A 13,528-nucleotide genomic window follows, 5' to 3' on the forward strand; every position below is an offset into this window, starting at 1 on the left:
CTGCAGTCTTGTGACCAGCTGATAAGGGTTTCCACATTATTAACAACTATTGTCCATTTAAGGATATGGTTAAAGAAGTCATTGTACTATAATTGTATTTCCTGTACAAGTAGATGGCATTTGGGCAGGGTTGCCAGAGTGGAAACTTGAGCTGGCTCCTGTTTGTGCTAAATAAGATTTTCATTACGGGTTGCTTGTTACCAGCTTGCATGAAAATCAATGACAGCTGAAATTCCCTCTTCTAAACAATCATTTAAAAGTACAGGAATCATCTCCAGTTTTCACACTGGCAACATGAATACACCAAACATATATCAACTCGCCAGATAGCAATGGGAGAATCTACCAGGGAGACCTTGGAAGTATGGAATAAATACTACCCATCAATATACATTGGTCAAAGGGAACCGCAATGGCGCAGCAAGTCAAACTACTAAGCTGCAGAACTTGCTGACCGGAAGGGCAGTGGTTTGAATCCATGGGACAGGGTGAGCTCCCGTTGTTAGCCCCAGCTTCTACCAAACTAGCAGTTGGAAAACATGTAAATGTGAGTAGATCAATAGGTACCGCTTTGGCAGGAAGTTAAAGACGGTCCATACAGTCATGCCAGCCACATAACCTAGGACGTGTCCATGGACAACAATGACTCTTTGGCTTAGAAATTGAGATCAGCATGACCCCCAGAGTTGGACTCAACTAGATTTAATGTCAAGGGAACCTTTACCTTTACTATACATTGGCCAATATGTGTCTGGATATCAGCTCAACAAGGCTAGCTCTTGAACCAACTGTCTCAGGTGGCAGATATCGGAGGGCAGCTCCCATTAGTCTTCTTTAACTCTTCCTCCCGAGCACTAAAGCAGCCTGCTGGCCATAGGTATGGTCAATGACTTTATCCTTTTTGGAATATTAGAACAAAGTTCTGTGCCCTGCAGTGAAAGAGGACCATCTTCTTATTGTTTGCCTTAGCTGCATAATCACGCATGAGAGTTTAATATCTCTAATATCTTTAGCAAGAAAGGCAAGAAAGAAAAGAAGCAGAGGTGTCCTTCAGACCTTCTTCCTCGCTGCACTGAGTGAAAGGAGCTGAAGTCCAGGAAACCTTCTGCTCAATAAAACGTTAGATCCCTGTCGCACTAATCTGTTATAGTGCTATGATTCTTCTTGAACTGTTTTGGCAAAATCCTGTGGAATCCTGGGATTTGAAATTCAGAGATGGATATTTACAATTCTCTGCCAGAGAGCGACAATGCCTTCTCAAACCTTCAGGATTTCCTAGACACAAGCATCAACAGTTAAAGTGCAATATAGTATTTTAATTATGAAGTGTGAACGGGTCTTGTATGCCCCAAAAACAATTCTAAAGTTCCAGGAATGAGAACTGGAGAGGGCTCTTCTATTACTAATAGTTGTATAGAAGAGGGAATTTCAGCAGGTGCTTATTCTTATCTGTAATACCTACTAAACATCTCCTTCTACGACCATTAAAGACACAGTTGCACCCTCCACTTTTAGCTTTGGCAAACCTAAAAAAGACTGAGGGCATTTTCACACAACATATGTATAATGCCACGCTAACTTTTATGGTGTTATCCCATGGAACAAGAAAAGCTCAAGTGGGATTTGTAGTTTAGGGAGAAGCATTTAAACTTTTTTAATCAAATGTCACTCCACAGCTCTTAAGCTGCTGTCCCTTTTCCTCCAATGCTATTTCCATTGGAATGTATTTGTCCCCAATTCTGGCATCTGTATGTTTTAAAGGGCTTAATGCCTTCTTTCTCATTCTTCTTCATATAATCAGACTGTCATGTGAGGAAACCTTGTATGCAGAGCTTGCAAAAAATAACTTTCTGAGCTGCAGATTATAAAATCTTCCAGCCATTATGGATACTGTCATTGCTATGTGAGGGATTTGGGCAGTTGCAGTCATTCTGTTTTAAACTAAACTTCTTATTTTTGCCAGACTTTGCCTGCATCGCATATCACACTCCAATATGGCTAATGTGCAGAAGCAACAGAAATACTGTCAAAGAGTGTGCTGAGAGATAGCAAAACCACTCCACTATCAGCAGGAGACATATGTGGCTATGGCTTTTCCACTGGGGCTGGGACGTCAGGACCGTGGAACCTTGTTTTCAGGGCTCTGTTAATGGACAATGAGTGCTGAGTACTTTGGAGGAAGTAGCTATTATGTGTATACAAATTAACCGTCCCTTAATTGGAATTCCAAAATCTGAAATATTCCAAAATGCAAAATTGTCCACATAAGTAGTTGAGACAATGACACCATTGGTTTCTGATGGTTCAACTAAAACAAACGTTGTTTCATGCACCACATTATTAAAACTATTGTATAAAATTGCAAGGTGTTTCCATAAGGTGTATATGAAACATAAATGAAGGTTGTGTTCAGACTTGGATCCCATCTCATTATGACCAAATTTCTCATTATGAATATGCAAGTATTCATAATATGTAACTTTGACAGGGACAGTTGCTATTTTTCCCCACTTTTACAGCTGATTTTTAAAATGGCCCAGCTTCTCTCTTCCTCTATCTCTTTCCCCATTTGTACTCAGTTTATTTCAATTGATGCAAACTGCTCTCAAAGCCGAATTGTGCCTATATATATAAGCTGCTCGGAGTCCCTTTCGGGGTGAGAAGGGCAGGGTACAAATGTGGTAAACAAATAAAAAAATTAAGTGTAAAAATAGTTAGCGCTCCGTAAACTCAGCATGGATCTTGCAACTGCTGTGAATGTCATATCAGAGTTCTCGTTAGTCAGCAAAATGGGAGGTATCAGACACTCCCTCTCCTTGATGCATTTTCCCCCATTCACCATACAAGCCACATTTTGCAGGAGTGATCCTTTTTCCCCCCAAGAAAGGACATCTTAGGGGAGAAAACGGAGTCAATTCTCATTGCTGAATCCTATGCAAAATGCGTGAAATTGTCCATGTCCAGATTGGCCAATGTGGGAATCAAATTGGAGCAAAGGTAGGAGGCTTGTTTTAGTAATGTTTTCTGAAAGATAAGGGGAAGCAGTTAGTAAACAATAGTATCTGGGTTGTTGTAGGTTTTCCGGGCTATATGGCTATGTTCTAGAGGCATTTTCTCCTGACGTTTCGCCTCCATCTATGGCAAGCATCCTCAGAGGTAGTGAGGTCTGTTGGAAGTAGGAAAATGGGTTTATATATCTGTGGAATAGTATCTGGTGTGCATTTGGGGAGCATGGGATCAAGAAAATACAATTAACATTGATTGCACGTGCAAACCATGGGATTACAATGAATGAATGAATGGAGTGAGTGAGTAAATTAGAATAAATGAGATTAGGTCAAGGGGTCATCCATCCATTGAGGGAGAAATTTACTTTTTTTGGATTACAATTACCAATGCTGGTTGGGATAATTCTGTGAGTTGTAGTCTAGAAGAGTAACATTTCCAAGATCTGCCTCCATCTAATCCAGTATTCTGCTTCCATAAGGTTTAACCATATGGGGGAAAAACACACATAATTACCCTTTAATTTTATGATCTCATATAACCATCATGACCTCTAGGTCACTGACAGGTTTTAAAAAAACTGATACACACACACTTCTCTTAGTTTATTTGATCTCTTCTTGATTGTTAAAGTAACTGTATCATATGTATGCAGTGAGCAATATAAGACTAACAAAATTTGCTATTTTTTCATCCAACAAATTCATTCATTAGCTCAAAAGGAATAATTAGGTCCTTAGCAATACTTGCAGTACTATATTCATTGAGGACCAGTACATCCATATCTGACTAAGGAATTATTTGCCCTTTACTGCACCTCCAGCATTTTTACCTTGGGTTCTAGAATGCATTCAAGATTTAGTTCTGTTCTTTTATTTAAGAAATTAAAAAGAAACTACTATATAATTCTGCATGTGTACTCTGATGTGTGGTCACATGAGAAAGGAGGCAGAGCTCCTGTAACCTGAACAGTTGCGTGGTTATCCACAATGAATTTTAGTATTATATATAAGACTGTATTGAGGTAGACTGATTTAACAGGAGTCCAGGAGGAAAGGTGGGATTTGATGACATATTGTAGCACATTGTGAAGAGTTTTATTTGAACTATGGGTGATTGAAACTATCAATGTGGAATGTATAGCAAGACTCAAGTAAGATCTAAATCTTCTAAATGAGGATCAGTAATTACAGATCCCCGGTAATTGGAGCCCCCAGTGGCGCAGTGGGTTAAAGCACTGAGCTGCTGAGCTTGTTGATCAAAAGGTCGCAGGTTCGATTCTGGGGAGCGGCGTGAGCTTCCACTGTCAGCCCTAGCTTCTGCCAACCTAGCAGTTCGAAAACATGCAAATGTGAGTAGATCAATAGGTACCGCTCCGGCGGGAAGGTAATGGCGCTCCATGCAGTCATGCCGGCCACATGACCTTGGAGGTGTCTATGGACAACGCTGGCTTTTCGGCTTAGAAATGGAGATGAGCACCACACCCCAGAGTCAGACATGACTGGACTTAATGTCAGGGGACTATCTTTACTTTACCTTTTTTAATTACAGATCAGGTAAACTTCTACATCCAGAGGCAGTATACTTTTGAATACAAATGCAGGGATGGCCATCATCTTCACATTCTAGTTCCAAACACATCTGGCCAGCTGTTTTTAGTCTGATCCATCAAGACTATTTCTAATCATCTTTGGTTTAAAATTTCAGTCAGGACATCAAAAAGAAGACTCAATTGTGTGTGCATGAGTTTCCTTTTTAATATCCTGACTGAAATTCTAAACCAAAGATGATTAGAAATAGTCTTGATGGATCAGACTAAAAACAGATGGCCAGATGTGTTTGGAACTAGAATGTGAAGATGATGGCCATCCCTGCATTTGTTTTCAAAAGTATACTGCCTCTGGATGTATAAGTTAGCTCAAGCAGCATTTGGAAGCGCTGATGTCCATAGAAGGAGGGTGTGTTTGCACTCACCTCCTGCCATTCCAGATAAGGGGACAGTAGGGTTGAATGTCCTCGTGGGCTGGCTAGATAGGCACGCTCTATTAGGAAACCAGCTCCGTATGATTCCTTCCAGTCTGTATCACTTTAGGCTTGTAGAGAAAAGGCACACTGGATATTGCATACTCACCAGCTGCCTTAACTTGAGAGGAGGGGCGGCTCAACCAATTATGCAAAGTAAGCATTTGCAGTATAGTTGATTTTGCCCAGGGGTGCTCTTGAGGCGATCTTGGGGGAAAATAGACCTTGACATATGCAAGTTGTAGTTACTGGGATGTATAGTTCACCTAAAATCAAAGAGCATTCTGAACTCCACCAATGATGGAATTGAACCCAATATGGCACACAGAACTCCCATGATGAACAGAAAATATATATCAATGATTGGTTTGGGGGGGGGGGGGGGTGCCAAAATACTGTTTGCTTATTGTTGAAAATTACCTAGAGCCACCTCTGCTTGGGAGGGACAATCCTGATCAATCCTCTGCCATCCAAATTTTTCAGCTGCATTTAAAATGGTTCAGATTCTCTTGTTCCCTCTTTGCCATCATTTTATTTCAAGTGCTGCAAACCAATATCAAAATTAGTTTGCACTCAGTTAACTCAGTAGAAGACGGGAAATAAGAGAGAGCCAGAATCTTGTCTTTTCAGTTGGGCTCAGAAAGGTGGTAGAGTCTCCCATATAGAAGGCTGTGCAGCAATCCAGGTAAAGGTAAAGGTAAAGGCTTCCCTTGACATTAAATCTAGTCATGTCTGACTCTGAGGGATGGTGCTCATCTCAATTTCTAAGCTGAAGAGCCAGCGTTGTCCATAGACACCTCCTAGGTCATGTGGCCAGTATGACGGCATGGAGTGTCATTACCTTCCTGCAGAAGCGCTACCTATTGATTTACTCACATTTGGATATTTTTGAACTGCTAGTATCTTTAAGGTCACTGTTTCATTCTGAATAACAAGAAAGTAAAGGGCTACTTTTAAATTGCAACTATAACATTAACTGTGAGGAGTACAGTACTTATAATATTTTTGCCAGCACAGCTTTGAAGTACTGGTTGCAACTGTGGTGTGGGCTTCATTTTGGCCAATGCTTTAGCTTTGCAGCCGTGCCTCACTCTCCCCCTGCTGTTTTCCTCCTTAACAGCATTTTAAGGGTTATATCTCTGTTGTCCCATGCTGAAAGGTTTAATACTGAGCTTTTAATTTTAGTTAATGTCACTTTCTAATTTTGCTGTCTCACACTCTCTCTTTACATTTATGGCACTGACTTTTTTTGAGCGATTTCTTCCTTCTGTTGCATTAATATTTAAGATGTATTATTTAATTTGAATTATGTCCTGAGCATGTTTTTAGTGAAAAGGCAAGGTATAAATCAGGGGGAGTGGTACGTAGACTGCATGAGGTATCCCAAGGGTGTCCTGAAAACTGTGCCGAATTGTGTTCTGGCATTATTGATGTCAACGGTGGGCTGAGAAACAAACCACATTTGGTACAATTAAATCTGTTATAGTGTGCTACTACATTTTGGCAGTAATGGAAAATAGTATTTATCCCATTTAAGGCAGGTAAATGCTGGCTTTCAATGACAAGTGGTTTGCCACATATTTGCCTTCTGTACCTGCTGAAGTTGCAATAAATATATTGAATGAAAGTTCTTGTCTGTCTTAAAAAAAGAGTAGGAAACAAATAATAATGTAAAGTTTCCTCTAATCATTCTTTCTGTTTTTAAAATAATTTTTTTTCAAACTATCTTCTCTGCTCATTTTTCAGTTCTGGGAAGTCATAAGTACTGAGCATGGAATCGACATCACAGGGAACTACTGTGGTGATTCACCGCTGCAAAAGGAAAGGCTTAATGTGTACTTCAATGAAGCCTATTGTAAGTACGGAGGGTTTTGGCTAAATTGCCTGCTGATGCAATTCTAAAAGATAAAAATAGCAAAGATTTTATCTTCCATGCCCTGAATGAAGTTTACCTGTATGTATATGTGCAGAACCATTTACAATAATAGATGGGCAGTTCGCAGTGTCAACCCCAGAAAGAGAAATCATAGCACTATAGCACAGGGGCTGTGCAGTTGAATTTAATGGAGCTTATTTTGAATACAGGAATCTTCCACTTAATTGATGGAGCACAACATTGTCAAAATGTGGAAATGGTTGAAATGCAGCCTTTTTTCTTGGCTTCATAAATATATTGGCATTGCGAACTTAAGTTTAGAGCAAACATTTAGCCTTAAAAATCTTGGAATAGGGTGGAAAGTTATTCTGAGCACAAATATGGTATAAGACAAGAGATCATGGTATGAGCCATGAACAAGTTCTATATAGTACTGTACACACTGGGGAATGGCTCTTCAGAACAAAGTCTTGGAGTTTGAGCTGCGGTGACTCCTTTTAGTAACTGGTGGCGCTTCCCTGCTGCTTTGGATCTCTTGGACAGAGGAAGCATTTCTCAGAGTGATAGCTCAAAATGTGTTCAAGTTGTCATGTTTATAGGCCTACAAACATTCGGCTGTTTGTAGGCCTAGCGTCACTGCTTGGCATGTTGAGGCTACTAGTGTGAGTCCATAGATTTCAGAGAGCTATTTTGAGCTCTTTTTAATATGTCAAAGGTCTTCTGTGAGATACAGCAGTTAAAAATAATAATCAGAAATTGAAATTTATATTTAAAAATAATTTTAAAAAGCAACCCCCAATACTTCTTGCACTAATTGTGGTTCACCTGTTTCTGCAGCCAATAAGTATGTTCCCCGTGCTGTCCTAGTAGACCTGGAGCCTGGAACAATGGACAGTGTGCGATCAAGCAAAATAGGTCCCCTCTTTCGACCTGACAACTTCATTCATGGTAAGTGTGATGTGTTAATATTAATACAATCTAATACTGTGGTTTCTTGGGATTCACTGGTTTGAATTCCAGGACCACGCAAAGATACCAGAATCCATGAATGCTCAAATCTAATATGTACAATGGTGCAGTAATAGTGTGCCCCTTATAGGAAATGGCAAACAACTGAAATGAATGCTAGAGCCCCTCCCACCCAAATATTTTTGAGATGTAGTTGGTTGCAGAATATGTGAATATAGGGGGATAATTGAGAATTCCCTGAAGGAAGAGGGGTGGTTTGTATAACCATTGTTTAAGAACACTCAACCCCAATCCATCTTTATTCCCAAAAAATAATGCAGTATTTCTAGCTTCCAAATACTCTGGGAAGGTTTTGTTAAAATGCTTGCTCACAAGAGCTCTTTTAATAATTACAGGTAGACAGAATCTAGGCAGTGCTTTCATACTGCAGTATTACTGCAAAATAGCATTGTTAACTGTTATGGCTGCATATTTTGGACAAAATATATTACTTAATACCTGCCCTTTTGCATATATGTGGATACATGTTGTTTCCAAAGTAATTACAAGCATCTTATATTGCCTGATAGAATTACTTCAGCAGTAGCTGGCTTGCTTTGGACCCTTTTGCATTTGGATGTAGCCATGTTTCCTTTTTAAATTAATTGTGAATTGATTTGTTTGGTAACCTCCTCCTCATCCCATTTCACTATCTAATAAAAATATATAACGAGGAATGTATGATTGTCTTTCAGGAAATTCAGGTGCTGGTAACAACTGGGCAAAAGGCCATTACACTGAAGGAGCTGAGTTGATTGAAAGTGTCATGGATGTTGTGAGGAACGAGTGTGAGGGCTGCGACTGCCTCCAAGGTTTCCAGCTTGCCCACTCTCTTGGCGGTGGAACGGGATCTGGTATGGGTACTCTTCTGATCAACAAGATCAAAGAGGAATATCCAGATAGGATCATGAACACCTTCAGTGTGCTCCCATCACCCAAAGTTTCTGACACTGTTGTTGAGCCATATAATGCCATCTTATCTGTGCACCAGTTGATTGAGAACACGGATGAGACCTTCTGCATTGATAACGAAGCTCTATATGACATCTGTTTTAGAACGCTGAAGCTCCGCTCTCCAACCTATGGGGATCTAAACCATTTGGTGTCTCTCACCATGAGTGGCGTCACCACCTCACTCCGGTTTCCTGGCCAGCTTAACGCTGACTTGAGGAAGCTGGCTGTTAATATGGTGCCATTCCCTCGACTCCACTTCTTCATGCCAGGCTTTGCTCCATTAACAGCTCGGGGCAGCCAGGAGTACAGAGCTCTCTCCGTCCCAGAGCTCACCCAACAGATGTTTGATGCAAGGAACATGATGACGGCCAGCGACCCACGTCATGGACGATATCTGACAGTGGCCTGCATCTTTCGAGGCCAGATGTCTACCAGGGAGGTAGATGAGCAGCTGTTGGCTGTGCAGACCAAGAACAGCAGCCACTTCGTGGAATGGATTCCCAACAACGTCAAGGTGGCTGTGTGCCACATTCCACCTCGTGGACTGAAGATGTCTTCTACCTTCATAGGGAACAACACGGCCATACAGGAGATCTTCAGCAGGATCTCCGCACAGTTCTCAGCAATGTTCAGGAGGAAAGCATTTCTTCATTGGTACACTGGCGAAGGAATGGATGAAATGGAGTTCTCAGAAGCAGAAGCTAACACTAACGACTTGGTGTCGGAGTACCAGCAGTATCAAGATGCCACAGCAGATGTAGTAGAATATGAGGAAGTAGAAGTAGAAGAGGAGGAAGTCAGTCAGGAAGAAAAGGAAGATCCTTAAGAACAGTAATTTACCCTGTAAAGCACCTTACTTCCCATAGGTTTGCGGGACTCACCTGTTTTCAGAAGGAATTGAATACATTTTTGTATATTAAACCAAAGAACATGGTTCATTCAAAAGATATACGCATCCAAAGAAATCCCTCGACATATATCTACACATTGTCTTCCTGGATGGATTTTTTCATATAATAAATTAATTTCAGCATATAACCAATCTTATAGGAGCAGCCAAGTGAATAAAGACTCTGTTTAGATACAAAGTATTATCCGTTTAAAATAAAAGGGGCAGCAATTTTTTTCACCAGCTGTTTAGCTGACTTGCACATCTATTCATCGGACAGATTTTACTGTGAGTCAGCATTCTAACCATGATGGACACGGAGCAACAGATTCAAACAATAGGAAAAAAGATTCTACGTAAACATTAAAAAAAACTTCCTGACAGTAAGGGCTATCTGACAATGAAATACTCTGGCTCTGTATATCAGGGTTTCCTTCTCTGGAGGTTCAGAGGCTGAAGTGCTTTCATTGTGTATTCCTGAATGAGATTGGACTGCATGTTCCTCTGAGTTTATTCCAATTTATTGATTCTATAATTGTGCAACTAAGAATGACGCTCTTGATGAAATCGAAAGCAATAGCAGCACAAAACTGTTCTCCATTTTTGGCATATTCTGAAAAGTTGCCAGAACAAGATATCAGCAGTTTTCCCACTGCCCCAACAATCTTTTGAAAAGCAATCAAAACTATTAACCTTGCCATACTTTGAACCACTGAATTTAACAAATTATGTAAAGTACTGTACTTCCTTGACTCACCCTAATATTGAACATGGAATGAGGATTCTTTTTTTTTCTTCAAGTGAGGAGCAATTTGAGAAACTGCAAGTCGCTTCTGGTATGAGAGAATTGGCTGTCTGCAAGGACATTGCCCAGGGGATGCCCGGATGTTTTACCATTCTTGTGGGGGTTTCTCTCATGTCACCACTGTTTCAAACTACTTAAGTCAAAGCCATGTGTGAACTTCCAGTTATTTCAGTGGGCTCAGTCCACTTAGAAAAGTAGCAGAGTAATTTGAGAACTTAAATTAATCTGAATATTTCAATAGTAATAAAATATTTGTAGGACATGGAGCTGGTCTATGTCTTACACACACCTGTTATTCTAAAATGCAGGTTTGCTTTTAACAAAATGAGTTGAGAATATCATTGTTAAAGATTTTAAGGAATACCTTAAATGCTTGAATTCATGAGATGCCTGACTTCTGAAGACTGGTAATCGTGTGCACTCATATTGTAGTAGATCCTACTGATTTCTGGGTTTAACTTTCCAGTAGACATAGATCAGGTTATGCTGTACAGTGGTATGTGTGTATACTTGTGTACGAAAAGGGAGTTTCCAACTATAGGATTCAAAGGCCAAGAAATGAAAGGAGAAATAGGATGTATTTTGCCCATGTGGTGCTTCCCAAAGTTCTTGGCTCACAACTTGTGTTTAATTCTGGGCACCACAATTTAAGAGAGGTGTTGACAAGCTGGAATGTGTCCAGAGGAGGGCAACTAAAATAATCAAGGGTCTGGAGAACAAGCCCTATGAGGAGTGGCTTAAAGAGCTGAGCATGTTTAGCCTGCAGAAGAGAAGACTGAGAGGAGACATGATGGCTATGTATAAATATGTGAGGGGAAATCATAGGGAGGATGGAGCAAGCTTATTTTCTGCTGTCCTGGAGACTATGATGCGGAACAATGGTTTCAAACTAAAGGAAAGGAGATTCCACTTGAACATTAGGAAGAACTTCCTCTATGAGAGCTGTTCAGCAGTGGAACTCTCTGCCCCAGAGTGTGGTGGAGGCTCCTTCTTTGGAGACTTTTAAACAGAGGCTGGATGGCCATCTGTCGGGGGTGGTTTGCTTGTGATTTTCCTGTTTCTTGGCAGAATGGGGTTGGACTGGATGGCCCACAAGGTCTCTTCCAGTCCAACCTTCCAGATCTCCCATCAGCTCCAGCTATCATGATCAATGACAATTCAATAGAAGTTTCATATAAAAAATATTAAATGTATATAAAGCAGTAAACAGAAGGCATGCACAAATGTCAAAAATGATATAGGCAGAGTAATAAATTCTTACAGTAAAATGAAAATTTAGCATTAAAATGAGATATTGGTAAACTGTTGCTCTTAGCATCGTATGCTCCTGGGATGGAGCTCTGATACGCCACCACTGGAAAAGCACAAGGTGCCCATTCTGGCTTTAGAGAAATGGATGACCCTTTACTGCAGCTCAATATTTGTTTTCCTTTTCCTCAGCTGACAATTAAAATTGTGCTTTTATTTCCAGGCTATTTTATGGACTCATAAGTGTACACTGAGAGCACCATTTGAGCTTTTTAGTGCACACTCTTGAATGTTTATATTACTTTTCCTTTTTTTATTGAAACCCATTTTGCTAGCTGAAAAAAAGTGATGGATACCAATGTCAGCTTGTGTGACAAGCTATTTTTTAGCTGCCATTGTTACAGTATGCCTTTTGCTGCATGTACTATGCAATAAAACGTAATTAAAAGTATGATAAAATGTTGTGAATGTTTATTTGTTCCTTGATCTTTCCACTAATTAAGGATGAGAGGGAAGACAAACTTTATAGCTAAAGGAAAGAATTGATTTATCTCAAAGTCATTGTGCAGCATTTAAACACTAGCCAAAAGAATTCAAAGACAAGCTACAGAGTATACACATGGATTTGGCATTTGTCTTAATAAAACTATAAGGAAGGCTAGCCTAGGAGTACTAGTCTACCTTTTATAATGAAAGTAAAAAATTTGGGCTGTAGGTATAAATTGGTCCAGTCAAAAATTAAAGAAAATGTGAGTTCTTATCTCCTCGTTACAAATGAAATCACATTTGAATTCCTAAGCCTCATAATTTTAAATGGAAAATATTTCAGCACAGATCCCATTGTCTTTTTGAAATTGACAGAACTTGATTACTTTCAAATTGAATTGGTCCTCCAATTCACAATGAGAAAAAGAAGCATCATTGCATTTTGTACATTCTAGAAACATAGATAACCACAACATATCGAAGGACTTCCCAAAATAATGCTGTGTTCAAAGCAATATCAGGTATTACCTGCCAAATTAAGGTCAAGAGTAAAGGTTTTCCCTGACATTAAGTCTAGTCGTGTCCGACTCTGGGGGGAAATAAAAGCATTTCTAAGCCGAAGAGTTGTCCGTGGACACCTCCAAGGTCATGTGGCCAGCATAAATGCATGGAGCACCGTTACCTTCCCAGCAAGGCGGTACCTATTGATCTACTCACACTTGCATGTTTTCGAACTGCTAAGTTGGCAGAAGTTGGGCCTAACAGAAGGAGCTCGCCCCTCTCCTCGGATTAGAACTGCTAATCATTTACAATTTAAAACTAGCTATTAGAACAAAGCTGCAATATTGTAGTAACTTACTTGGGAATAAGCCCTATTGAAATCAGTGAAACTTCTGAGCGCAGTATTGTTTAGTAAATGAACAATATAATCTTCTCTCAATCTGGATGTTGTTTACTGAGATCTTTGAAGGTGGCTTTAATTATATTTTAAAGCATATTACCACAATTGATTGAATGCTTTTATCCAAATAACTCTTATTATCCCCCTTTTTGTTACACAATTCCCCAAAAAGTGCTGTATCATTATACTAAGTAAGGGAATATACATTAGAACAGTGGTTCTCAACCCCCCTGATGCCGTGACCCCTTAATGCATTTCCTCATGTTGTGGTGACCCCCAACCATAAAATTATTTTCGTTGCTACTTCACAACTGTAATTTTGCTATTGTTATG

General features: G+C 39.9%; 1 protein-coding gene across 1 annotated transcript; it reads left to right on the forward strand.

Annotated features, from left to right (window-relative positions):
- Window positions 1–2,815: 2,815 nt before the first annotated feature.
- TUBB1 (tubulin beta 1 class VI) lies at window positions 2,816–12,215 on the forward strand. Its single transcript, XM_060772026.2, has 4 exons — window positions 2,816–2,997; window positions 6,775–6,883; window positions 7,742–7,852; window positions 8,608–12,215. Exons 1-4 carry the CDS (start codon window positions 2,941–2,943, stop codon window positions 9,690–9,692), a joined length of 1,362 nt encoding a protein of 453 aa, XP_060628009.2. The 5' UTR covers window positions 2,816–2,940; the 3' UTR covers window positions 9,693–12,215.
- Window positions 12,216–13,528: the final 1,313 nt, after the last annotated feature.

The sequence above is a fragment of the Anolis sagrei genome, chromosome 4 (assembly GCF_037176765.1).
Source record: "Anolis sagrei isolate rAnoSag1 chromosome 4, rAnoSag1.mat, whole genome shotgun sequence".
In the NCBI taxonomy this organism is placed as follows: Eukaryota; Metazoa; Chordata; class Lepidosauria; order Squamata; family Dactyloidae; genus Anolis; species Anolis sagrei.

What these genes read in the sequence shown, in the direction of transcription:
- TUBB1 (XM_060772026.2), top strand. Translation starts at nt 2,941, where the DNA reads ATGCGTGAAATTGTCCATGTCCAGATTGGCCAATGTGGGAATCAAATT. An exon ending in GGAATCAAATTGGAGCAAAG is followed by an intron (nt 2,998 to 6,774) that starts GTAGGAGGCTTG and finishes CTCATTTTTCAG; the next exon opens with TTCTGGGAAGTCATAAGTAC. An exon ending in GTACTTCAATGAAGCCTATT is followed by an intron (nt 6,884 to 7,741) that starts GTAAGTACGGAG and finishes CTGTTTCTGCAG; the next exon opens with CCAATAAGTATGTTCCCCGT.